We start from the raw sequence: 25,661 nt of genomic DNA, 5'->3' as shown, positions 1-25,661 counted from the left end.
AAAAACATAAGTCAAGGGTTTTTCTATACATTTAAAATTTAGATATAAAATATTGTTAAAAATTAATTTATATATTGATTTGACTGAATTTTAAACTATACAAGCATATTTTTTTTATAAAAAAATCAGAAATCAATTTTTATTGATTTATTAAATTGTCATAATTTTAAAATTCTACTTACATTATACATATTATATGAAACATTTTTGTGCGCAACGCTAATTATTTTTCTAACAACTCAACTTACTTTTTATAACAAGATCTACCTCACAAATGGAAATCACATTAAAAACGATACAGCCGTTTTCAAGCTATTAGAAAATACAGAAAATTTTAAAAATTGATTTTCTTAATATAAGCAATGAGAGTAATTTTAATGTAAAAAAACGTTCATTTATTAAAAAAAATATCATTAAAATCTACGTTTTGACAATGAAAATTATTTTTTTATAGAAACAGAAAAACTGTTTTTTTTTAATTATAAAAAAAGATTTTTTTGCCGACAGTACTTATAATTAAATAATCTTAATATTATAATATAATAAAGGCGAAAGTTTGTAAGTATGGATGTATGGATGTTTGTTACTCTTTCACGTAAAAACTACTGAACCGATTACAATGAAATTTAGCACACATATAGAGGGTAACTTGGATTAACACATAGGATAGTTTTTATCCCGGAAATCCCACGGGAACGGGAACTATGCGGGTTTTCCTTTGCAAACGCGGGCGAAGCCGCGGGCGGAAATCTAGTTATACATACATATTTATAACTAATGGAAAATAAGACTAGATTAGTACTAACACCAATCATAATAGATTATTAATAATAATGCTAAAATGAATCAGTTTTATTAGTTAAACTTCTTTAGAGTAAAATTTCAAGGTCGCGTCATGGAAATACCGTCACGTCATGGAGTAAAGCGACGATTTTGTGAATCTTGCTAAAGAAGTTTCATTTCTGACACGTGTGCTCGGCATATACGCTCTTTTTTGCTAACCGTACTTTATGTTATTTATTAAAATGCGTATTATGTTTGTTTTATATGTCTTGATGAACACACAAAAAAAATGTGCAGTAAAATGACGAAACATATTAAAAATTATAAGAGCAATAGAGATTCTTCTCCCGATATTTGTCATAGCACAAGAGAAAAAAACAATATCAAAATTGGTCCAGCAGTTTTCTGGTACTCAATAGAATAAAATTAAAAGACTACTTAAGATAAGAAAGAGATTATTTTAATCAACTTTTCAGAGACGCAAAATTGCTGGACCGATTTTTTAATTGTTTTTTCTTTATTTTGATATATTCACAATAAAATCCGACTACATCGTAGTCATTATTAAAGTCAATACTTTCATATATTGAAAAGAAAAAAATGCAATTCCTTCGCAAAAGAAATAAATTAAAAATTACAGCTCTATGCATTTTTTTATTCTTTTTCAGGCAGTACATTAGCAGTCTTTTAAACTTTGGTAAAGAAATATTTTAACGGTCTTACTTATTAAATGTTAACCATTCGCTTTGCAATGGATTAGTTATTGCAATAACCTGTCTTGTTTTTATGATTGACGTTTCATGTGAGCAAGAGCAGGACACAGCTATGGTAGAAAATGGTAGAAATTTATCCATTGTTTAACTGTTTATTAGTAAGTATATTAAAAAGGTAATTATTAAAAAAAATGTTCTTTTCTGTACATTTTTACTACTGCGTATACTAAAGATGGTAGGATGTTGTTTATTTGAGGTTTTATGATTTTTATGACATTTTTGAATAAATCTATAGTTTTTAGTATTTGTTGTTTTAGCGACAACTAATACATAATTTGTGAAAATTTCAGCTTTCTAGCTATCACGGTTTATGAGATACAGCATGGAGACAAACAGAAAACAAAGACTCAGTAATAGGGTCCCGTTTTACCCTTTGTGTACGGAACCCTAAAATTTTTTATCCAATTTAATTTATTTATTTAAACGAAGAAAATAAATATTCTAGATAATACATTTCTTATTTTATTAATTATTTATTACTACATTAAGTCTTTTAAATTACTAGACTCGCATTTTTGTCTTGTTTTTTTATATAAATTATTTTTATTTATTTTTAAAACCAGAGGTCGTGGGTTCGATTCCCACCCAGAGCAAATATTTGTTGAACATAGATTACATAGATGTTTGCTCTGTGTCTGGGTGTTAATTATCTATATAAGTATTTATTTAAAATTATATATGTATGTATATCAGCCATCTGGTTTCCATAACACAAGCGAAAGCTTAGTATGGGATCAGATCGTGCCGTGTGTGAAAATTGTCCTGAAATATTCATATATATTTTTATTTGAATTAGTTTATTTTGGTTTTAATAGCCTCTTGTATGAAATTTGAAGATAAAATTATTTATAATAAATTATTTTTTTTTTAATTGAAGATCTTATTAATAATTTCTTAAACTACGTTATGTATGTCTGTGCATTACGCAGGAACTACAACTATAAAGACTTATATTGTAAAATTGCTTCTATAACATATATATAATATAGACATAGAATCTAAGAATTTTTTTTCTAAGAAATAATTGTTTTTTTAACAAAAAATTAAACCGTCTTCAAAATGTCATTTAGTTTTCAAATAAAAAATCCATCAAAAAAGATTCACCCATAAGAAAGTTCTGAAGTAACTAACACAAAAAAGATAAGATTTTTTGAAGTCGGTTTTAAAACTTAAAATAAACATGAATTAAACAAATGTCTTTGGTCAAAATAAACCGTTCTTAATTCTAAAATACATCAATTCACATTCGAAACAAACATTCGACATTCAAAATCGCGTTCGAAAATTCGAATTTTTAATCAATTCCATCCTCCCAAATTCGAAATTCGAATTCCTTCTAGAACGTTTTACCGTCCACGCAAATAACAAACATTCGAAAATTCGAATTTTAAATCAATTCCATTATCCAAATTCGAACATCAAATTCCTTCTTCGTTCCAAATTCGAAATTCGAATTCCTTCTAGAACATTCTTCACAAATTTAACACCAAATTTATTTAAATTCCTTTTTTAGTTTGTAGAAGTCTCCTTACGACCGGTGAACGACACGATAGATCGTATCCCCTTTACAGATGTCTGAAACGATAAATATTTTATTTATTTGTTTATCTATACTTAAGTTGAAGAGTTTGTTTGAATGCGCTAATCTCAGGAACTATTCATCCGATTTGAAAAATTCTTTTAGTGTTAGATAGTTATCGAGGAAGGCTATAGGCTATGTCATCACGCTAAGACCAACAGGAGCGAAGCCACGCGGGTGAAACCGCGGAGCGCAGCTAGTTATTAAATAATGTTAAAATAATTTACTTCAAAAGCGTAAATACTAAAATTTTAATCACTCTACAATAATTTACAATAATTTTTATCACATTTCGAAATTTTTCCGAAGTATTATTATGTATTGAAAAATTACCTTTTTCTTGGATCCATTGAGATAGTCTTTATACATTTCCGAACGAAGATATCTTGAATAACTGTCAGACTTCATAAGATGGTATACATGGGCCTGAAAATGAAGATGTATTTATTAATATTAAAGTACTTAAAATTTAATAGTCCTTCCTCTTGAATCACTCTATCTATTAAAAAACCGTATCAAAATTAGTTGCGCAGTTTTAAAGATTTAAGCATACATATTACATAGGGATATAGGGATGGAGAAAGCGACTTTGTTTTTTACTATGTAGTGATATAAAAAAATTAAACTCAACGGATTTTGATACGATTTTTTAAATAGAGAAGGTTTGAAAGTGTTAGACTTAAATATTTTAGACTAGCTTTTTGCTCGCGGCTTCGCCCGCGTTTTCAAATAAAAACCCGCGTACTTCCCGTTCCCGTGGGATTTCCGTGATAAAACCTATCCTATGTGTTAATCTAAGTTACCCTCTATATTTTATTTATTTCTATTATACTTATATATTTACTAGTGGTCCGCCCCGGCTTCGCCCGTGGTACATATTTCGCAATAAAAAGTAGCCTATGTCCTTTCTCGGGTATCAAAATATCTCCATACCAAATTTCATGCAAATTGGTTCAGTAGTTTAGGCGTGATTGAGTAACAGACAGACAGACAGAGTTACTTTCGCATTTATAATATTAGTATGGATTTCTATTATTATTGTGATAAATTTCATTGTAATCGGTTCAGTAGTATTTGCGTGAAAGAGTAACAAACACACACACACACATCCTCACAAACTTTCGCATTTATAATATTAGTAAGAAGACCCCCTGGGGCCTTAGACAAACGTACGTAACGCCATGGAATAGAAACTGCTAACGCTAATTATTGACATAAGCTCATGACATTTTGGTAATGGTTCGATCACACTACCAACGACGCAGACGACCACGACCAAAGTTCCAATCTTGCCGAAATTTGTTCAAAATCAATATTAAAATCTCTCGTCATTCTGGTACTCAGGAATAAAAAAATTCGAGGTCAATTAATAAAAAGAAATAGGGTTTTTTGCGATTTTCGCCGAGACGGTAAGTTTATCATACAATCACCTGAACCAAAATTGTATATAATCTAATTATCTATAAAAAAGGTTAAATACATTTTTTTCTAGGAGCCACCGTTTCTATGAAAAACCTGTTTGTTTATCCATTGATCTCAAAATTTTTTTTTCCAAACACCAATACGACAGGAAATTCTTAAATTTCATTTTTAATTGTGTTTTGCACAATTTTATTTAATTGCGACTGGATGAAAATTTTGTTCGTGGTCGTCGTTGTCGTTGGTAGGGTGACCGAATCCTTATGCAAAACATCATACGCTTATGTCAATTTCTATCGATAGCGTATTCTATTCCTTGGCGTTTTGCCGTTTGGCTAAGGCCCAAGGAAGTGAACATTTTATTTGTGTAAAATAATAAAATAAAATACAAACCTGCGCTTGATCGAAGCAATACCGGTCTGCTATACCAGACTCCACTTTGACTCTTGTCAATTCCCTGCAAATTGATAATATTTATATTTTAAATTATAATATACTAGCGGTTCGCCCCGGCTTCGCCCGTGGTACCTACATGTTTACATGTCATAAAAACTATCCTATCTCTCAAGTTGGATTGAACTGCACATGGTGTGCGAATTTTATTATAATCGGTTAAGTGGTTTAGGAGTCCATTGAGGACAAACATCGTGACACGAGATTTATATAATATACTAGCTTACCGGCCGCGGCTTCGCCCGCTTTCTCTAAAACGATTTGAGATTTAAACTATCCTATCTCTCAAGTTGGATTGAACTGAACATGGTGTGCGAATTTTATTATAATCGGTTAAGTGGTTTAGGAGTCCATTGAGGACAAACATTGTGACACGAGATTTATATATATTAAGATTAAGATAAGATTAAGACTAGCTTCCGCCCGCGTGGTGTTTTGATAAAAGGTAGCCTATGTTCTTTCTCAGGGTCTAAAGATTGTGCCAAATTTCATCAAAATCGGTCGAGAAGTTTAAGCGGGAAAGCGTAACAGACAGACAGAGTTACTTTCGCATTTATAATATTAGTAGGGATTTGTCGGATATATATAATATTTATCGGATTTACCGAATGCAAACGCTTGACTCACGGAGTGCACTTTGACATTGCCATGGTAGTGAAGGGCATTCAAGTATTGGACGTGTCTGTTCGAGTCTATATCAAATTTGAAATTTATTTATTGAAGTGAAACTTCTTTATCGGGGTTGGAAAAAAATTTACTGTAACATTTTTTCGTTACGCGTGACATTTTTCCGTTACGTCTTTTTCTTATCCCTACCACGCGTGATTCGACGTATTTCTGTAAAGTTGCATATAGTAAATTATTTTTTGAAAAATAAGGTCATAAAGAAGTTTCACTTCTTACGTGTGTACACTGTACACTAGTACACGCACACATTTTTTTAACATTTGATTTGGTATTTGATTTGATATACGCGACGTATGGGCAGACATTGTAACATTTGATTTGATATTTGATTTGATTGTAACATTTGATTTGATATTTGATTTGATTTGATTATATTCACCTGCTGGCCGCGTCTATATTGACGGGGTTTGGCGCGTTGCAGTCTAGGAACTCCTTCCATATCTCTTTGGCTCTAGAGGCCACGCGACGTATGGGCAGACATTTTAATTCTTGGACTGCTAGGTAAAATCTGTAAATAAGAAAACATATTGTTTAAAAATATTGCAGTTGTATTGCAGGAGGATTCAAACTTAACGCCTTTAGTACACCGACGCATTCGCGAGCGGCAGCGAAACAACGAAAAATCTGTCAGTAGTATGGCAGGTTTTCGCATATGATATGTCTCACTCTAGCACATAGATAGATGATATAGATGCGTCCTTGTCAGTATTGTTTCGCAACTGCGAAATGACCATTATCAGAAATCATTTCAGAAATCAGAAATCATTTATTTCAAACACACACAACTCACAAGTACATAATAAACATTACAAAGTACGAAGTTTAAAAAATAAGAAAAAAAAATAAAGTAAAGTAAAACAAAATAATTATAAAACCATCAAAATATGTGAGGTTGCGTGCGCCAAAAAAGGATGCCACTCAGGATACCTGAGCCATAACGCCTCAGCACTGATTTTCAGTGACACCCTTATGACATCCAGATTGTCAGCCGCTTTGCATGTTAAATACAATTAAAAACAATATATTAAATATAATTTGTGGATATATGATACGGATAAATAAATAAGGTCACCATAACTTACATAAAATACGCTTATATTATTATAGATAACATACATGGAAAAACTTTAAATAAAACATAAGTATAATATAAGTATAAAGTAATAAAATAACACAGACGCATACGTTTACGCTAGTGATGTTTCGCATCGCAAAGCGTCAGATCGCATTCTGTCGGTGAGGACAGATTTTCGCGCCATGGATGCCGAAAATACTGAATTATTTTTGCATTCTATTCGAGATTATTTATTTATTTATTTATATTTATGATTTTCCAACAAAGGATACAGTCTATATTATTTTACATAGCTTACAATTGAATACAATATGGTCTACTGCACCTTCAATAACAGGAAAATACAACATTACATTAAATTAAATTCAATAATAATATGTCAATTTGAAAATGTCACTGAAAATGATTATCCCATATTATACACAATTGGACACGCACATTATGAAAATACGTACAAAAAAGAGGTAGCATGGAGAAAACTTCAAACATGGAGAAAATTACAATGGCATATCATTGCGAAAAAGTTGCGAAAACATTGCTGTGTACTAACGTTCCGCAGATATTTCGCTACGCAGTAGTTCCGCAGAGATTCGTTGCCGCATACGAATGCGTCGGTGTACTAACGGCGTAAGGGGAGTCCTTTCAGCGAAGCGGAGTAAAATTGGTTTGCAAGATCAAATTTTTCATGTATTTGCAATTATATGACGCTTTTAGAAAAAATTATCAATACACTTCAAGATTTTGCCTAAAAACTGTGCTAATTTGTTACACACGTGTATTTTGCTCGATCATATAAAAGTTATGTATAGTGTCACACACGTGTCACACGTGGGTAGGGTCATGTTAGGGGTGTGTCAGACGTGTCATGTTTAAGTGTTACGTGTAATGTTTTACATGTGTCCGACTCGCTCTTAACCAAATTTCTCTCCCTCCAACTCACTCTCTCTCTCTGTAACTCACTTGAGGTTCTCCCCACTGAACTCCTTGCTGAGGAATCTCTCGAAGTGCTCTCTTCCCGGAGGATCTCGTAGGAGTTCTCTAAGAGAGAACGACCAATTGCCTATTCACCATGCTTTAAGTGTAATATTATGTTGTTATGTATTGAGTGTTATATGTATTACGAGATTAATACGATTACGTTATTATTGTATAAAATTATGGTCTAAGTTTGTTTGTCCTGGTATGTATGTACAATAAAGCATAAATAAATAAATACGAGTGTAGTGTGTCAAACAAGTAGTTTTTCAGACGTGTAGTGTCATGTGTGAAGAGTCATGTATAGTGTCACACGTGTGTAGGGTCATGTGTAATGTTAGGGGTGTGTCACACGTGTGAGGGCATGTGTGATGTTAGGGGTGTGTCACACGTGTCATGTTTAAATGTTACGTGTGGCGTTACGTGTCCGACTCGCTCTTAACCAAATTTCTCTCTCTCTCTCTCTTTAACTTACTTAAGATTCTCCCCACTGAACTCCTTGCTAAGGAATCTCTCGAAGTGCTCTCTTCCCGGAGGATCTCGTAGGAGTTCTCTAAGAGAGAACGACCAACGTCGCACACGGCGTAGTGGGAGGGGCTCTTTGCTGTGAAATTTGTAGAATTAATTAAAATTAATTTGAAATCTTAATTAATATATCTATACTAATATTATAAAGCTGAAGAGTTTGTTTGTTTGAACGCGCCAATCTCGGGAACTACTGGTCCGATTAGAAAAATTTTTTCGGTGTTAGATAGCCCATTTATCGAGGAAGACTATCCTACTAATATTATAAATGCGAAAGTTTGTATGGATGTTTGTTACTCTTTCACGTAAAAACTACTGAACCGATTACAATGAAATTTAGCATACATATAGAGGGTAACTTGGATTAACACATAGGATAGTTTGTATCCCGGAAATCCCACGGGAACGGGAACTATGCGGGTTTTCCTTTGCAAACGCGGGTGAAGCCGCGGGCGGAAATCTAGTAGGCTATATATCATCACGCTAAGACCAACAGGAGTGGAGCCACGGGGGTGAAACCGCGCGGAACAGCTAGTCTTTGCTAATATTATACAGTGTGGAAATTTTCGATGGGCTCTGAATGGAAAGTACTTTAAATATAGTCCAGGATCCTTCGCCCATTTTTGCACGTGATTACTTATCAAGCTAATTTTCCGTGAGTAGCTTTATTTTGAGGAGACGCCCAATAATTTTCTATACGAAACTCTCGAATGTGGTAGCTAACAGAGGTAACAAGGATAAAATCTGTTGATTTGATGGTTCTCTAATCCATACTAATATTATAAATGCGAAAGTAACTCTGTCTGTCTGTCTGTTACTCAATCACGCCTTAACTACTGAACCAATTTGCATGAAATTTGGTATAGAGATATTTTGATACTCGAGAAAGGACATAGGATAGGTTTTATCCCGAAAATCCTACGGGAACGGTTTTTATTTGAAAAAGCGGGCGAAGCCGCGGGCGGAAAGCTAGTATTTATTATAATAGAATAAATTCGATCGCTCTGGCGGGTCACGAGTGGCTGAGTTGGTGAGGCATCCGCCCCGGAATGGCGCGAAGGATGCGGGTTCGAGTCCCACTGAGTGATCGAATTTTTTCTATCCATACTAATATTATAAATGCGAAAGTAACTCTGTCTGTCTGTCTGTCTGTTACTCAATCACGCCTAAACTACTGAACCAATTTGCATGAAATTTGGTATTGAGATATTTTGATACCCGAGAAAGGACATAGGCTACCTTTTATTGCGAAATATGTACCACGGGCGAAGCCGGGGCGAACCACTAGTTCTTTATAAATTTATATATAAAAAGCATTTGAATGCCATAAAACCAAAATATCAATTTCATATTAAAATATGTTTCTTTATTTTATTTTTTTGTGTATGTGTGTGTTAAATGATTTTGTATTGTATGATCATCACATACCACTGTTTTTCCTGATCCCACAGTTCTGTGGTATCACTGATCCAGGGGTTCGGCCATTCTGGTGGAGTTAGGAACGAATCGTATTCTGAATATTGTTCGCAGTACGATATGAACCTGTAAAATAAAATAAATGTATTTTTAATTATAAGTAAGTTTACATAAAAATTAATAAATTATGGATTGACTGACATTATTTCTATCTTAGATTTCTATATAGTGGATTGACTGACATGTCTTATGTTTCATTCAAGTATAAATACAAAAGGATACTCTTGAACAAACAGACAGCAGAATCATCACGCAGGTAGAAAAATTGTTGATTACAAATATTCCCATCCATATACATATTACAATACATATATTATATATTCTCATTCATAAATAATATAAATACCCACTTATCTATCCGAATTATTTAAATATTTATGTAGTTAAGTATAATAATATTGTTTATTTTATAGTATTTAGGTATATGCATATATTATATGTACACAATATGCGGACGTATTTATAAATTTTTACTTTTAGTGATAGGAACAGTTATAGATGTAATTTTATTATTAGTATTTATATAAATGTAGGACCTCGGAAAATACGCGGGCAGACTGAAAATCAGCGCTGTTCGGGTGGTAGCCCACAGCATGGCTGAGTCTGTTCCGATTGCCTAATATTATATATTATAATTTTTAAGTTAAGTTAATCTAAGTTTTTGTGGCAATAAAGCTTTTTTTCTTTCTTTCTTTCTTTACATTATTTCTATCTTAGATTTCTATATAGTGGATTGACTGACATTATTTCTATCTTAGATTTCTATATAGTGGATTGACTGACATTAATTCTATCTTAGATTTCTATATAGTGGATTGACTGACATTATTTCAAGTATGTTTTATTTTATATTTATATTATATTATGTAAGTAAACCAGTATGCTAATATTTCTAAAAATTGTGTAGAGGGGTTGTGAACTCAAAGATGATTCGGATCGTAATGATTTTATTTTATTTTTTTTATTTTTTTTGTATGGTGTTTCTCAATGTTAGCCAGAAGGGCTTCTACATTTTAACGCGGACGCGGGGGTGAACTGAAGGTTCACCCTGGTAGCGACATGCACAAGGGCGTCCCCCCGCCACGGGGACCACGAACCTCGGCTTGAGCTGTCGCTTGAGTGGAGGAGGCCAGAAGGGCCCTAATCGGACGGGATGATTTTATTTGCACACAATACCCGTATTTATACAAAAATCGACCAAAAACAAAACCAATCAGAATTCTAATTTTGAAATTGAAATTTAGAATGCGCTCTGATTATGAAAAAGAATGCGCCGGCTTGTACACAATATGATATATATATACTCTATGCATGTCTCCCATAATTGAAAAAAAAAAGCAAGAAAAGTCTCTGGACCATGCAGAGGTGGCGCGAACACCCTGTGATGACGGGTGCCTTTACAAAAAAAAAAGTATGTTTTATTAAATAAATGATAAAAAACCTAATTAATATGCCATTAAAAAAGAAGTTAAAGTTCTTTTGATATGAAAGAAAGTTGAAAATAGTAACCGGTACGTGTGAAAAGGCACTGACTATCTTCGAAACATGTTAAATAATATCCATACTAATATTATAAATGCGAAAGTAACTCTGTCTGTCTGTTACTCAATCACGCCTAAACTACTGAACCAATTTTCATGAAATTTGGTATGGAGATATTTTGATACCCGAGAAAGGACATAGGCTACTTTTTATCCCGGGAAAATGACATAATCCCGGAAAACCCACGAGAACGGGAACTATGCGGGTTATTCTTTGACTGCGCGGGCGAAGCCGCGGGCGGAAACCTAGTAACGAATAAAACGTTTTATAATCCGGTAAAAAGGCTTTAATTTCTACTCAAGTCAAATATATAATATTTTATTTTTCTCTTTTATATAACCACTAGTGGTCCGCCCCGGCTTCGCCCGTGGTACATATTTCGCAATAAAAGGTAGCCTATGTCCTTTCTCGGGTATCAAAATATCTCTATACCAAATTTCATGCAACTTGGTTCAGTAGTTTAGGCGTGATTGAGTAACAGACAGACAGACAGACAGAGTTACTTTCGCATTTATAATATTAGCAGGCCTCCGTCACTCGCTCAAGGTCGCGCTATAAGTGCCTACCGCACAGTAGGTCGGTACCGACCCAAGCGGCAGTTGGTTGGCACACGCGAGACTGCGCACCCGCGTCACGTTTCCCGCGCTCGCTACCAAGATGCCCGGTTATTGCGATGTGGACGGGTGTCGGAGTTCAAGAGTGAATAACAACCTACCAGGCTACTTTTTATCCAGGAGACACATATAGCGGGTCCACGCGGGTGAAACCGAAGGAAACAACTACTATCAATAAGATTTCATTTTTTTTATTGTATAATGTAACAAATATAATTAACAATAAAAAATTAAGTGTTTCAGCAACTCTGTGTTTAATTTACGCGCTCGGTACAACCCTAAAGTTTTCGTTTGATGACACAATCACGCGGCGTGCGCGGGAAACTCGCTTCTCGTTGCGTGTTCGTAGAGTACATTTCTTACTGCAGCCGAGTTGCGGCGCATTTTGTAGGTAAATATAGCGTAGGTATTTTAGCTTTTGTATGAGAGTGATGTATCTGTTACGAAGTAACTATTCTCTAATCTGTGATATTAGTATGGATTTTAATGCACTACATAGTATAGAGTAAAGTCGCTTCCCGCGTCTGTCTGTATGTATGATTTTGATACTGATTTTTATAGATTCAAGAGGAAGGTTTTAGTATATAGTTTTAGACACAGCGGACGAAGCCGCGGGGAAGCTTTTATAAGCTTTCTTTTCCTTACTTATACATAAAATAACTATGAATATAATAAAATTACTCACATCTCAGCAACCTTACTGACTCTAACGTTCCTTCTTTCGAGCCTCGCTTTTAAAACAGCCACTTGCCGTTTGGCTGCCTCTTTGTTTGTTTGTTTGTTTGATTGTAATGAATAGGCTCATAAACTACTGGACCGATTTTAAAAATTCTTTCACCATTCGAAAAGCTGCATTATCCAAGAGTAATATAGGCTAGGTTTTATCCCGGAAATCCCACGGGAACGGGAACTATGCGGGTTTTTCTTTGAAAACGCGGGCGAAGCCGCGGGCAACAGCTAGTAAATAATAAAATTACTCACATCTCAGCAACCTTACTGACTCTAACGTTCCTTCTTTCGAGTCTCGCTTTTAAAACAGCCACTTGCCGTTTGGCTGCCTCTATCTGTGAGTCGATAGATTCTTCTATTGGTTGCTCTGATTTTGATGTTTCACCTGAAAAATTAATTTATTGTTATTTTAATTATTGAAGTTTAGGGTTGGAAAAAAATTGAGTGAAACATTTTTCCGTTACGCGACATCTTGTTCTTATCCCTACCACGCGTGATTCGACGTATTTCGGTAAAGTTGCATATAATAAATTATTTTTTGAAAAATAAGGTCATAAAGAAGTTTCACTTCTTACGTGTGTACACTAGTACACGCACACATTTTTTTCCATGCTTATATCTACTAATCCTATCCAAAGGTTGCCTGGCAGAGATCGCTTGAAAGCGATAAGGCCGCCTATTTAACACGTTGTATCTTATATGTTTATCTCTTTTCTCTTTCTTTTCTTCTGTATGTATGTGTTAAATAAAGAATTTTGTATTGTATTGTATTGCATATCTTAGTAATAGTTTACAATAACTTACTACTAGCTGTGCTCCGCGGTTTTACCCGCATTGCTCCGCTCCTGTTGGTCTTAGCGTGATGATATTATTGCCTATAGCCTTCCTCGATAAATGGGCTATCTAACACCGAAAGAATTTTTCAAATCAGACCAGTAGTTCCTGAGATAAGCGCGTTCAAACAAACTCTTCAATTATATAGATATATTCATTTGGACATTATATAAACCCTCATTACAATTCAATTTTCTATTATTATAAATGGAAAAGTAACTCTGTTTGTTTGTCTCTTCTTCACGCCTCAACCACTGAACCAATCTGGAGGAAATTTGGTACAGAGATAGCTTATAAAGATATTTTTTTTAAATCACTGTTAATTATACCTTCACACTTGTAACTTATAAATAATATGAAATTGAAAATTTTATAAACTACTAGCTTACCGCCCGCGGCTTCGCCCGCGCAGTCAAAGAAAAACCCACATAGTTCCCGTTCCCGTGGGATTTCCGGGATTGCGTCATTTTCCCGGCATAAAAAGTGTAGCCTATGTCCTTTCTCGGGTATCAAAATATCTCGATACTAAATTTCATGAAAATTGGTTCAGTAGTTTAGGCATGATTGAAGAACAGACAGACACACAGAGTTACTTTCGCATTTATAATATTAAGTATGGATTTTAGTAGATTTTTCTTTTTGCCTCGTTTTAATATTAATACATATAAATATATCTCACCATTCTCTTTAACAGCATCTGCGCTTTTTTGTATTGCCTCTTCACTCTCTTGGGCGTTCGTTATTGTTACTATTGGATTGTTCTGAAATAAATAATATTAGGTATATTTATTAATTAATTTATTCTTTAATAATCATCACTACATAGTATAAAACAAAGTCACTTTTTCTGTCCCTATGTCCCTTTGTATGCTTAAATATTTAAAACTACGCAACGGATTTTGATGCGGTTTTTTTTATAGATAGAGTGATTCAACAGGAAGGTTTTAGTATATAATTTATTAGGTTTAGACAAAGCGGGCGAAGCCGCGGGCGGTAAGCTAGTATTAGTATATTTTTATTTTTTATTTACCTTCAAGTTATGCTGTAATATAATTTCTTGACACTGCTGTAACCTTTTCTGCTTTAAAGCATTCACCCGTGATAGTTTTTTCGGATCCAATTCTGTTGTGTTGACGCAGCCCGGCTGTGAAAGATAAGTTTAATTAATTGCCTAGGCTCTTGATTAAATGGCGTTTAATCAGCCTGAATGATATTCAATTGTATCGTTTGTAATGGTGTATCTTTTGGGAAAAGTTCATTTAACGCCGTTTAATAAAATGTCTAGTCTATTAATGAAACGAATGATTTATCCAGATGGATGCTTCACGTGAGAGCACTAAAAAAATAGCATAATAATCGGTAAATATTATAAAAACTCTGACACAAATACTTTATATATTCAGAAGTTACAAAATCTATACTAATATTGTACAGCTGAAGAGTTTGTTTGTTTGAACGCGCTATACTCAGGAACTACTGGACCGATTTGAAATATTCTCTAGTTTTAGATAGCCCATTTATCGAGGAAGGCTATAGGCTATATATCATCACGCTACGACCAACAGGAGCGGAGCACTGCGGGTAAAACCGCAAAGCACAGCTAGTTTTAAATACAATTCCTTCCTTTTTTCTTTGTTATTTTATTTTTTACCATAGGTCGATGCACATCCCAGAACGCTCTCTCTTGACTGTCGAGAACTTTGCGCTCGAGTTTATCACGTTTTTTGTCCACCTGGAAATCATTAATAGGGAAATTTATTTATTTTTAAGTTTAAAAATACTTTAAATATACTAGTTTACTAGTGTTTTATTAGTTCTTAACAGAAATTTGTGAAAATCGGTTAAGGAAATTAGAAAAAAAAACTAACAAATGAATCCAATCCTATGTTAATTTTGTAAAAAAATTTTACAGCCAAAACATGTTTAGCATTTTTAAAATATATTAGTACTAGGTTTCCGCCCGCGGCTTCGCCCGCGCAGTCAAAGAAAAACTCGCATAGTTCCCGTTCCCGTGGGATTTCCGGGATAAAACCTATCCTATGTCCCGGGGTAAAAAGTAACCTATGTCCTTTCTCGGGTAGCAAAATATTTCTATACCAAATTTCATGCAAATTGGTTCAGTATTTAAGGCGTTATTGGGTAACAGACAGACAGACAGAGTTACTTTTGCATTTATAATATTATAAGTATGGATTATACAAAGAAAATTACGATAAAATTATACGGAAAGAATTCACAACCTACCTACATCTTCTTAGAGAAAAATAGAACCACCTTACTTTTTATTCGCATTTTAGGTAAGTAAAAAATGGCAAGAGCAACAAATATACGTATATTTTTTTAAACTCTGTAAAAAACACTACCACATACCAACTCCCTGTATTTTTCTTGAAACATTTAATTTCTTTGAGCAAAAAACATATCGTAAAAAACAAATAACCTCCTTTTTTAGAAGTCGGTTAATAACGTCTGGTAATTTAGATAAGACCGATTGTTAACTTTGGTTAATTTTTATTATAAAATTTAAGAATTTAATAAAAACCCTCACCTTACTCTGCGCTTCAGCTTGCATGAAAATAAACTCCCATTTTCTGCTGAACATCTTCTGCAAGCGAGCTAAGGACTCCGCCTCATAGTCCGCTAGTTCCAAGCGAGCTTTGTTCTGCATCGTTCGCTTGCACAGATACACCGCTATGGGAGAAAACTTGATTTTTATACAAAAAATAACTATTTTTATACCAAAAAATAACAATTTTTTGTAATATATGGAGAAGCTTTCGTTTTACAACAAAAAATCCGGATTTTCTACGTAAATAGGAAGCTTTTTGAACGTATTAGAATGCTATAAATATAAGAACTTTGAGCGGAGATAAAAGTGTATAAATACACTATTATACAAAAAAAAAGAGTGTGTGTACTTATGTACACTCGTTAGAAGTTATACTTCTTTGGCGTATGGAAAAAATACTAGAATAAACAACTTGAACATAGTTATCAATTTTCATACCACCTAGAACTAACTTAGTGGAGTATTCATACTCCACTAAAATAAATAAACAAAGAAGAGATATTAATATAAAGTAAAAAATACACTTTTTACAACAAAATATTCCGATTTCAAACGACAGACATTTTACAATCGCAATTTTAGACGTAAAAGGACACTTTTTGGTAGAGTTTGAACACATGACGCAAGTAATTTTATAGAAAAGTGCTTTGAGAAATGTGAAAAAAATAAACACTTTTTTATATTTTAGAAACGAGTTTTAAAATTAACATGAAATAGTTATGAAGTTGGTTAATTGAAATAAATGAATAATATTCCTTTTTTTTTTTTTTAAATCTTCATCATCGCAATCTATCAATTTTCAGATATTCAGCGATATTTTAAGAATTTAAGGTTGTTTTGTACGGAAGTCGTCCAGTGACTACTCCGTTTAATGGTGATTATAATATCTTGTTTAATTTTTCCTTTTTTTGTGTTTTTTTTATACATACCATAATCAGTATTTTCTGGCTCCCACTGGTTTGAAGGCCAGAAATATGGCGTTTGGAATCTATAAAAGGGGAAAAAATTTAATAAATACTCATATTGGAATCTAAAAAAGGAAAATGAATACAATTTATAGTCATATTATGTATAAATCACACAATGGGGTGCTCCAGGGATCAATACAAGGTCAGTTTTTCTTTATTATTTATACTAATGGTACTTTTCTAACAAGAATTAGGATATAAATAAAAATACATACCTATAATAAGTATTATCGTTTTTCACAGTCAAACAATGATCGTCTATAGGAAAGAGATAGCCATGGGCCGCTAACAAATGTGCTAAATGTAGCGCTTCCCATGTCTCTTCTATATTTAAATGTCTTGCGAGCCATGCAACGAGATCTGACCCGGTGAATACCTGAAAAATTATGTTTTATATATATTAGTTTAATTAGTAAATTTTGCATGTACTATTCGTACAAAAAAATTATGTTTATTTAACTTTAATGAAAGTCAATAGCACTGTTCAGATATTTTTTTTATAAGAATACTCACAGAGGGTATCTTGCTCATAAAGCTCTTAACAGTTCTTACAGGAACACCTGTATTTTCATCTTGCATCTTTTCCACTATGGCCTCCATCTGAAAAAATATAGTTAATAATTCTTTAAATATTATTAAAATTTTAATCCATAATCCTCTGCAAAAGTTGTTTGGCAGAAATAGCTGTAAGCAAAAAGACCGACTTTAAAATAAATAATAATAATAAATAAATATTATAGGACATTATTACACAAATCGACCTAGTCCCACAGTAAGCTCAATTAAGGCTTGTGTTGTGAGTACTAGGCTACGATAAATATAATATTTAATAAATACATATATAGATAATAACACCCAGACCCAAGAACAAATAATTGAGTTCATCACACAAATATTTGCACTGACCGCGAATCGAACCCGGGACCGTCGGCTCAGTAGGCAGTTACTTTACCACTGTGCCAACCGCGTCGTCATCGCCAATATTGTAAAGTTATAATTAACATTTATGTATTTACAAGCTGTCCCGGCAAACGTTGTTCTCCTTACTCTATCACTTATGGTTATGAAAAATACATGTTTCTCAGAGCTACCCAATATGCACAGAAAATTTAATGAGAATCGGTCCAGCCGTTTTGGACGAGTACGGTAACTAACATTGTGTCGCGGGAATTTTATATACTAGATGAATGCTTTGAGTGTTACCATTTTAATGTCATTGCAAGAGTTGCAATTTCGATGAACAATTTTTTTCTTTATTCTTCAAATGTTTGTGTGAATTATGTTAAACTAGCTGTGCCGCGCGGTTTCACCGGCATTGCTACGCTCCTGTTGGTCTTAGCGTGATGATATGTAGCCTTTAGCCTTCCTCGATAAATGGGCTATCTAACATAGAAAGAATTTTTCAAATCGGACCAGTCGTTCCTGAGATTAGCATGTTCAAACGAACACACAAACTCTTCAGCTTTATAATATTAGTATGGATTAGTTGATATTCTTAAATTATATTTATATATTCCATTTCTTATATATATATATTGTGTAAATATATTTTATACTCTATTTCTGGTGTTATTGTGTATAATACTGAAATAAACATTATCTTTTTTTTTTTTTTTTAATCTCCTCTAAACCTGCAATCTGCCTTATTAAGCATTAAGCTGGTGGTTAAAAGTTTTAATGTTGGCATGCATGGCAAACGCCCAGTGGCATCTCCATATAATATTTTCTATGATCAAGGTGAGTCTGATTCTACGGTGGAAGGAGGTCTTGAGGAGCTCTCCGTTTTATGCGCTTAAAAGTGCGAGTGGGCTCCATCATGTTCCAGACAAGTACGTTGGGATGATTTTTTATACGGCTTTTATATGTCTTAAGTTTCTTGAGAATTTCCTCTCTAACAGTTGGAATAAACAAGTCACGGTGAAGATGGCAATTGCTAATGAACCACGGGGCCCCAGATATGATACGAAGTATTTTTGACTGGAAACGTTGTATAATTTCCAGATTAGAGTGAGCTGCGGTGCCCCAAAGTTCAACTCCATATGACCAAATTGGTTTGAGGATAGACTTGTATAAAAGAAGTTTGTTCTTCAGTGAAAGGCCAGAGTTACGTGCCAAGAGCCAGTACAATTTGCGAAACTGTACACTAAGAGCTTTCCTTTTTGTGAATATATGTTTCTTCCATGTAAGACGTCTGTCCAAGTATATACCCAAGTAACGCACATCTTCTGACTGAGGAATTGTTATTCCGTTAAGTTGAACGGGTGGACAAGTATCGCGTCTAAGGGTAAATGTCACTTGCACCGACTTCGTTTCGTTGGCTTTTATTCTCCAGTCTTTAAGCCAAACTGAGACATCATTTAAGCTTTGCTGTAACATTTCCGAGGCAGATACAGGATCCTCATGCATTGCGATGAGAGCAGTATCGTCAGCAAATGTTCCAACGAGGACATTTTCTTTAGTCGGTAAGTCATAAGTATATATTAGATATAATACAGGACCCATTACGCTGCCCTGTGGAACACCAGCCTTAATTTCGTAGAGATTTGTTCTGTCGTCTCCATGCTTAACATAGAAGTGTCGTTGTTGAAGATATGACTTTATGATTAGGTAGTAGTTTATAGGTAAAGCTTGGAATATTTTATAAAGAAGACCCTCATGCCATACACGATCGAATGCCTGCGAAATGTCCAAAAATGCTGCTGAACAATATTTTTTGTGTTCGAATGCGTTATTAATCATCTCGACCAAACGATGGACTTGTTCAATCGTGCCGTGACCTTTGCGGAAGCCAAATTGATGGGTCGGTATTAAATCAGATTTGGCTAGCAGTGGAGTCAGGCGTTTCAGAATGAGAATTTCCAAGATCTTTGAGGCAACGGGTAGTAGACTTATGGGGCGGTAGGAGGACACGTTTTCTGGAGCCTTTCCTGGTTTGGGAATTTTTTTTTTTTTTTTTTTTTTTTTTATGCTATAGGATAGCAACCGAGCAGACGCGTCGCCTGGTGTTAAGCGATACACGCCGCCCATAAGCATCCACTCCACTGGGAAGTGGATGTGTTGCTATCCTCAAAGGGATTTGGAAGGATTTAGGGAGAAGGGGCGAGGATGGGAGGGAATGAGGATAGGGAAGGAGAGGATGGGTAGGGGATGGGAAGGGATGTGGGCCTCCGGACCCCTCACTCACCGTACGGAACGCGACAGTAAACTGTCACTATGGCGCCGATATTCTGTGAGGGTGTGGTACCTTCCCCGGTGCGAGCGTGGCCCAGTTCGTGCCGAAGCATGCTCGACTCCCACTTCAAGCATGCTCGACTCCCACTTCATATCAATAAGTATGATTTCAGCCACTTTCCACTGAGGAGGTATGTATTCTCTTCGCAGTATAGCGTTATATATAGCAGTTAGTAAGGCAATGGCTACGGAAGGAAGTTCCTTCATGGCTTTAGTTGTTATTAAGTCATAACCAGGAGCTTTGTTTAAGCTAAGATTCTTGATTGTGGAGCGAACTTCACTTGCCGTGAACTTTTTTATGGGAGGTGAAAGCTGATGCGGTGTCGATAGAGCTTCTGTTACTTCAGGTATCTTACTAGAGCCGTCAGCAGAGTTCGGCGTGAACACTCGCGAAAGGTGCTGAGCAAACAAGATTGATTTTTCAGCGTCACTTTTGGCCCACGTGCCATCATCCCGTCGAAGTGGTGATTGGAAAGATATTGGGCTTTTTAAAGATTTAGTTGTCTTCCACAAAGAGTAATCTGTTGCAGAGGTGGCATCTAAGCTGTGCAAGCGATTCTCTATTTCTATGTTCCTAATGTCTTCTAGAGTGTTCTTAACTTTCTTCGCTAGTTTGTTAAATTTTTTCTTATCTTCTGGATGTCTAGAGGTATGCCACTGTTTTCTTGCCTGTCTCTTTTTAAGTATTAATTCGGTTGCTATTTGTGGATACATGGGTATGATCTTAATATCTCTGTGTTTGGGCGTAGCTTTCCAGGCAGCAGTCTGAATGCAATTGTTAAAACTCTCGACAGCTGTGGTTATATCGTCATCTGATTTCAAGTTTGTGTTTATCTATTGTGCTGACTATAATTTCTCGAAAGTATTCCCAGTTAGTTCTACGAGAATGAATCCTGCAAGGTTTTGTTACTTCCACAGGCTCATTATACAGTACGGCTATGACAGGTGTGTGATCAGACGATAGGTCGTATGTAGGTTTGCAATGTAGGGAAGAGATAGGAAGACCTTTCGTTACGAAAAAATCGACCAGGTCAGGATTCTTCTTTGGATCGGAAGGCCAATATGTCGGTTTTCCAGTAGATGTAACGCATAGGTTAAGTTGCTCGACAGCTTTCTTTAGTTCACGACCCTTCGTAGTAGTTGTTCTTGCGCCCCAGTCAGTATGTTTGGCGTTATAGTCCCCCGCTGCAATGAATCTATTGCCGAGTTGATTAAAGAATGACATATATTGTTCAGCTTTTAGGTTGTGCTTTGGGGGTATGTAAAGCGCTGAGACCAGTATTGGGCCACTTGCACTCTCAATAGAGATGGTAGTGGCTTGAATTTTGTTAGTGCTTATTGGATTGTGGACATAGTGTTTGACATTATCCCTGACCAGTATTGCAGAACCTGCATGAGCTCCGCCATCAGGGTGGTTCGTGTGATACAATTTGTACCTTGGCACTTGGAAGTGGGATTTGACGGTAAAATGCGTTTCAGAAATAAGCATAAAATCAATTTGATGAGTTTGCAAAAAATATACTAGTTCTTGAGTATGATTTGACAGCCCATTTGCATTCCACAAGCCGAGGATTATGGGTTTAAATATACTTAGTTGCGGGGGGGCACGGTGGGCCGCCTGCCTCCCGCCTGAATAAAATCCTCGCAACTGCCTTGATTTGTCGTTTGCGATCGCCAGTCGGATATTACACTTAGCAAAAGGCTTGTCATGTTGTTCAATTGTTGCATCATTTGTTTAAGCATATCCAAGAGTTCTTTAATGTCATTATTGGTTACGTTGGACTTTTCAGTTTGTTGGGTTTGAGTATTAGCCAGATTAGGATCCTGTATCGGAGGAGCGTGAGTTGCAACTGTTACATGCTGGGGTTGGTAAGGCCTTTGGTTATGTGGTTTCTTATTTAGACCGTTGCGAACGACGTCAGCATATGGCTGAATTGGATGTTGGACTTGATTAGAAGTAGGAATGTTCAGATCTTGTTGAGGAACTCTGACTCGAAGAGCAGGGTATTTCTTTTTCTGAAGCTCCTTGAAGACAGAGCAGCCTTTATAGTTCGCAGGGTGATTTCCATCGCATAAAGCGCATTTGACGTCATCCGATCGATCTTTACGCGCACATGTGGACGATGCATGATTTCCGGCGCATTTAATGCATCTTGGACAACGACGACAATAGGCTTTTGTGTGTCCGTAATCAAGACAATTGGCACACTGAGGTATAGTCCGTTTTGGTTTTGGTGGTTCAAACTTTACGCGGCAATATAGCAGGTTTTTAATTTTATAAATATCTTTATTATTTGAGCTTGGTTGGAGTTCGACCACAAACATATGCAACGGGGTTTTGGTCAGTGCTTGTTTGATATTCCAGATATTAGTGGTGATGTGCCCCAGCTTTGCCAATGCTTCTTTAATATCATCAGTATCAGTCGATGGATGTATGTTCTTAAGTATGACTTTAAAGTTCCGTTCTTGTTTGGGTTTGTAAGTAAAATATTCTGTGCCCTTAGCATCTAGTTCATTGACAATGATCCTGTACGCGTCTGTTGTTGCTGGTTGAATTTTTACCTGATCCTTGGGTAATACTTTAATTTCAAAAAGATCTTTCACGGTTTCGTCCAGCAATTTTATTAGGGGACGGATATTATTCACTTTGTCGATGAATATAGGTGGAGGTTTTGGTATCCTTTCTGTTGGCTGGGGTTGATGGTCCTCTTTATCTTCATCGTTATCAAGCATAGAGAAGGAATTGTGTGTGGGTGTCGGCTGGCTTAGCCAGTATGTGCTGATTTTAGACTGTTTTTGGCTTCTATCTGCTTCGGGACTATTTCTTTGTCTCTTGCGATTTTGAATTTCAGTCCACTTAGAATTAACTATCCGGGTTTTCATTGTCGTTTGTTATATCAGTAATGTTTTGGCTGCAATCAGTGAGGGATTGCGATCTTGGTCTATTGAAGAGACTAGGGTGAAAAATTTGTTGTGTAAGCCTTTTTTGATTGGTTTGGGTTAGGTTAGATGATTCCATTTTTGTTCCCACGAGTAGGGCAAATATACAGGTCACACAACCGGGTTACTCCCATTCCGGTCATGAAGGCTATATACTTCAACGTGCGCCAGGTGCGTTGAAGATTTTTGAATGTTTATTTTATTTTTTTTTATTTTTTTTTATATTTATTATTCTTATAAATATTTTTAAAAGTTAATGATATTTATCTTCTATTATTATTAATTATTTAAGTAGTGGCAACACAGATAATATTATTGTCTATGGATTGTCATAACATGTCAATGTCATGTCATTTTCACTTGACAATAGAAATGTAAGGTGTAATTGAGGGTAGTCTGTAGATTGCAAACAGTTATAAGTGTCACTATAAAGTTTTAGCACTAGTTTTTTTTTTTACGAAAAACACAACACTTTCACTGGATAACAATCACACATGTACTTCAGGTTGTCTTTTCCACTTTTTTCACTTTTTAACGACATAAACTAGAATATTTCCCGTAGTAACGATTTAATCTTCACGACATTATCTAAATACCTTTTTATAAGCCAAATAATTGGGAGATTCCTCCGGCGATGGTATAGTGGACATCAGAGCTTGAACACTCGGTGGCAGGTTGGCTATCATGTCCTTATCTTTCTTGTCTTTTTTGTCATTGTCGGCTTCTTTCCCGCATTTTGTCACGTCTCTGGAATTTTGTTAAAAATAAATTCCTTTATGTTTACAAACTTTTTATTTAAATTAGTTGGAACATGAGCGTAGAACCGAGGGGTCCTGGGTTTGATTCCCGATTGGTGGAGATGAAGAAAAAAAAATGTCTAGGTCTGGCAGGACACAGAAGGCTGATCTCCTACTTGTCCCTAAAGAAAATCGATCAGTGAAACAGATGTATGCATAATGCATCTTCCCCTTACCCCACTAGGGGCCTCGGGACCTCACTTATTGAAGTACACAATATGTCAATAAATTAAATGAATAAAACAGAATTTAGGTTGCTAATAATCCACAAATTGTAATAATCAATAATTAAACATAAATTTTTAAATAAATTGATGTGTATAATATACATATAACAGGGTTTATTACATTCATATTTTTATATGCCTCGTTTCAAATGATTTACATAATTTAGATTTTCAACTGTTTTCAAATTATAATTAACAAATAACAATACATTTAATTTATTCTGAGCTTAACTATCTAGTCAAACACTAAATATAATTATTAAAGAATTTAATAAAAAAATACCTTGATAGTTGAACCACAGTGTAATAAATTATAACAAAATTTACGTGTTTTTTTATAAACAAAGATGTAAACAAACCTTGAAGGCCCCTGTTGACAGGCCTTCTGTGCCGTCTTCTCGTTTGTGTTCATCGTAACCATTTTAAATTTCAACACATACACTTGAACCGCACAAAATTTCGATACAAAATATCAATTAAAAAGTTTAATTTTCTTCCATATTTTCTAATTTAATCGAAATTCAAATTCGAGTTTGGAACGTTTAAAAAATAAACATTATTTTTTTCACCGCGCCCTAGCGCGAATGCTATGAAAAATTAACACTGGCCACTGCCCACTGCACAATATTGAAAAATAAAACATATCGGCTCTCCCATAGCTATTCAATTAGAAAAACAAACGAAGCACGAAATAAATAATTTCAACGTTTCGCCTGACTAGATAATAAGGGTGGGTTTTCTTTGGTATAGGAACACAGTATAGCACACAGTCACACTTATTTGTTTCTAAATTATTTACGTTATATTAATTAGTTGTCATGTTTTATTCATAAAATCGCAAGAGGATCACCGTAAAACGCGAATTTTATTCATTTCTACGAGTGTAGAGAAATGTCAAAGTAAATTCAGCCATTAATCAAATGCACTTTTTTTGAACGAAAGTATGTCTCGTAAAAGCGAGACGGAAGATGAATTAGTACCAGAGTGAATGAAAGAGTAGAGGAAGGAGTATAATGCGGAAAAGTTGAGATGTATCGTTTATGAATCGATTTCGAAATGGTTGAATGTAATTAAAATCTACCGTATTATACAAGGACCGATAAGCGCATGTTACAAAGTTTATTGAGCGCGATTCTATTAGTTCTATTTTTGGCCTGGGGTTTGCTTTTCCTTGAAACTATAAATATAAACAATTAATTTATTAGCAAAACTTACTGTGGTTAAGAAATAAAATTAATTAATTATTTGATTAATATTAATATATGTTTTATATCATTACTATTTACTTTTTGATAAAAATAAGTAATCCAAATTGTCCATAGATGGCATTAGTTGAATATTAAAATTTCTTAGTGGAAATTAACTGAGAAATTTAAATTGCTAATGCTAAAAAATCTAATCTTTTTTAATAAAAATAGCCTTGACATTTTAACATAAACTATAATATTTTGATCAAAGTATTGGA

General features: G+C 34.7%; 1 protein-coding gene across 2 annotated transcripts; it reads right to left on the bottom strand.

Annotated features, from left to right (window-relative positions):
* Positions 1–655: 655 nt before the first annotated feature.
* LOC123704763 (regulator of G-protein signaling 7-like) lies at positions 656–25,144 on the bottom strand. 2 transcript variants are annotated; one of them, XM_045653254.1, is made up of 17 exons: positions 24,556–25,144; positions 23,769–23,919; positions 17,515–17,601; positions 17,217–17,377; positions 16,963–17,021; positions 16,013–16,155; positions 15,116–15,196; positions 14,495–14,608; positions 14,144–14,225; positions 12,883–13,015; positions 9,698–9,811; positions 8,313–8,348; positions 7,730–7,822; positions 6,074–6,202; positions 4,948–5,011; positions 3,469–3,561; positions 656–3,131 (listed from the first exon to the last, which is right to left on the bottom strand). In XM_045653254.1, the coding sequence occupies exons 1-17, from the start codon at positions 24,615–24,617 to the stop codon at positions 3,066–3,068; spliced, it is 1,668 nt and encodes a 555-aa protein (XP_045509210.1). In that variant the 5' UTR covers positions 24,618–25,144; the 3' UTR covers positions 656–3,065. The 2 variants fall into 2 exon arrangements, with proteins under 2 accessions (XP_045509210.1, XP_045509209.1); XM_045653253.1 differs by lacking the exon at positions 7,730–7,822 and having other exon boundaries at positions 8,220–8,348; positions 24,556–25,143.
* Positions 25,145–25,661: the final 517 nt, after the last annotated feature.

Source organism: Colias croceus, chromosome 30 (genome assembly GCF_905220415.1).
Source record: "Colias croceus chromosome 30, ilColCroc2.1".
In the NCBI taxonomy this organism is placed as follows: Eukaryota; Metazoa; Arthropoda; class Insecta; order Lepidoptera; family Pieridae; genus Colias; species Colias croceus.
The sequence above is the reverse complement of the archived record's forward strand: the minus strand, read 5'-3'. Positions and strand labels throughout refer to the sequence as shown.

Coding starts and splice junctions, on each gene's coding strand:
- LOC123704763 (XM_045653254.1), bottom strand. CDS start 24,617: ATGGTTACGATGAACACAAACGAGAAGACGGCACAGAAGGCCTGTCAA. Junction 6,203..7,729: donor TTCAGTGGGGAGAACCTCAA/GTGAGTTACAGA, acceptor TCTTATTTACAG/ATTTTACCTAGCAGTCCAAG. Junction 3,132..3,468: donor TCAATGGATCCAAGAAAAAG/GTAATTTTTCAA, acceptor TTATCGTTTCAG/ACATCTGTAAAGGGGATACG.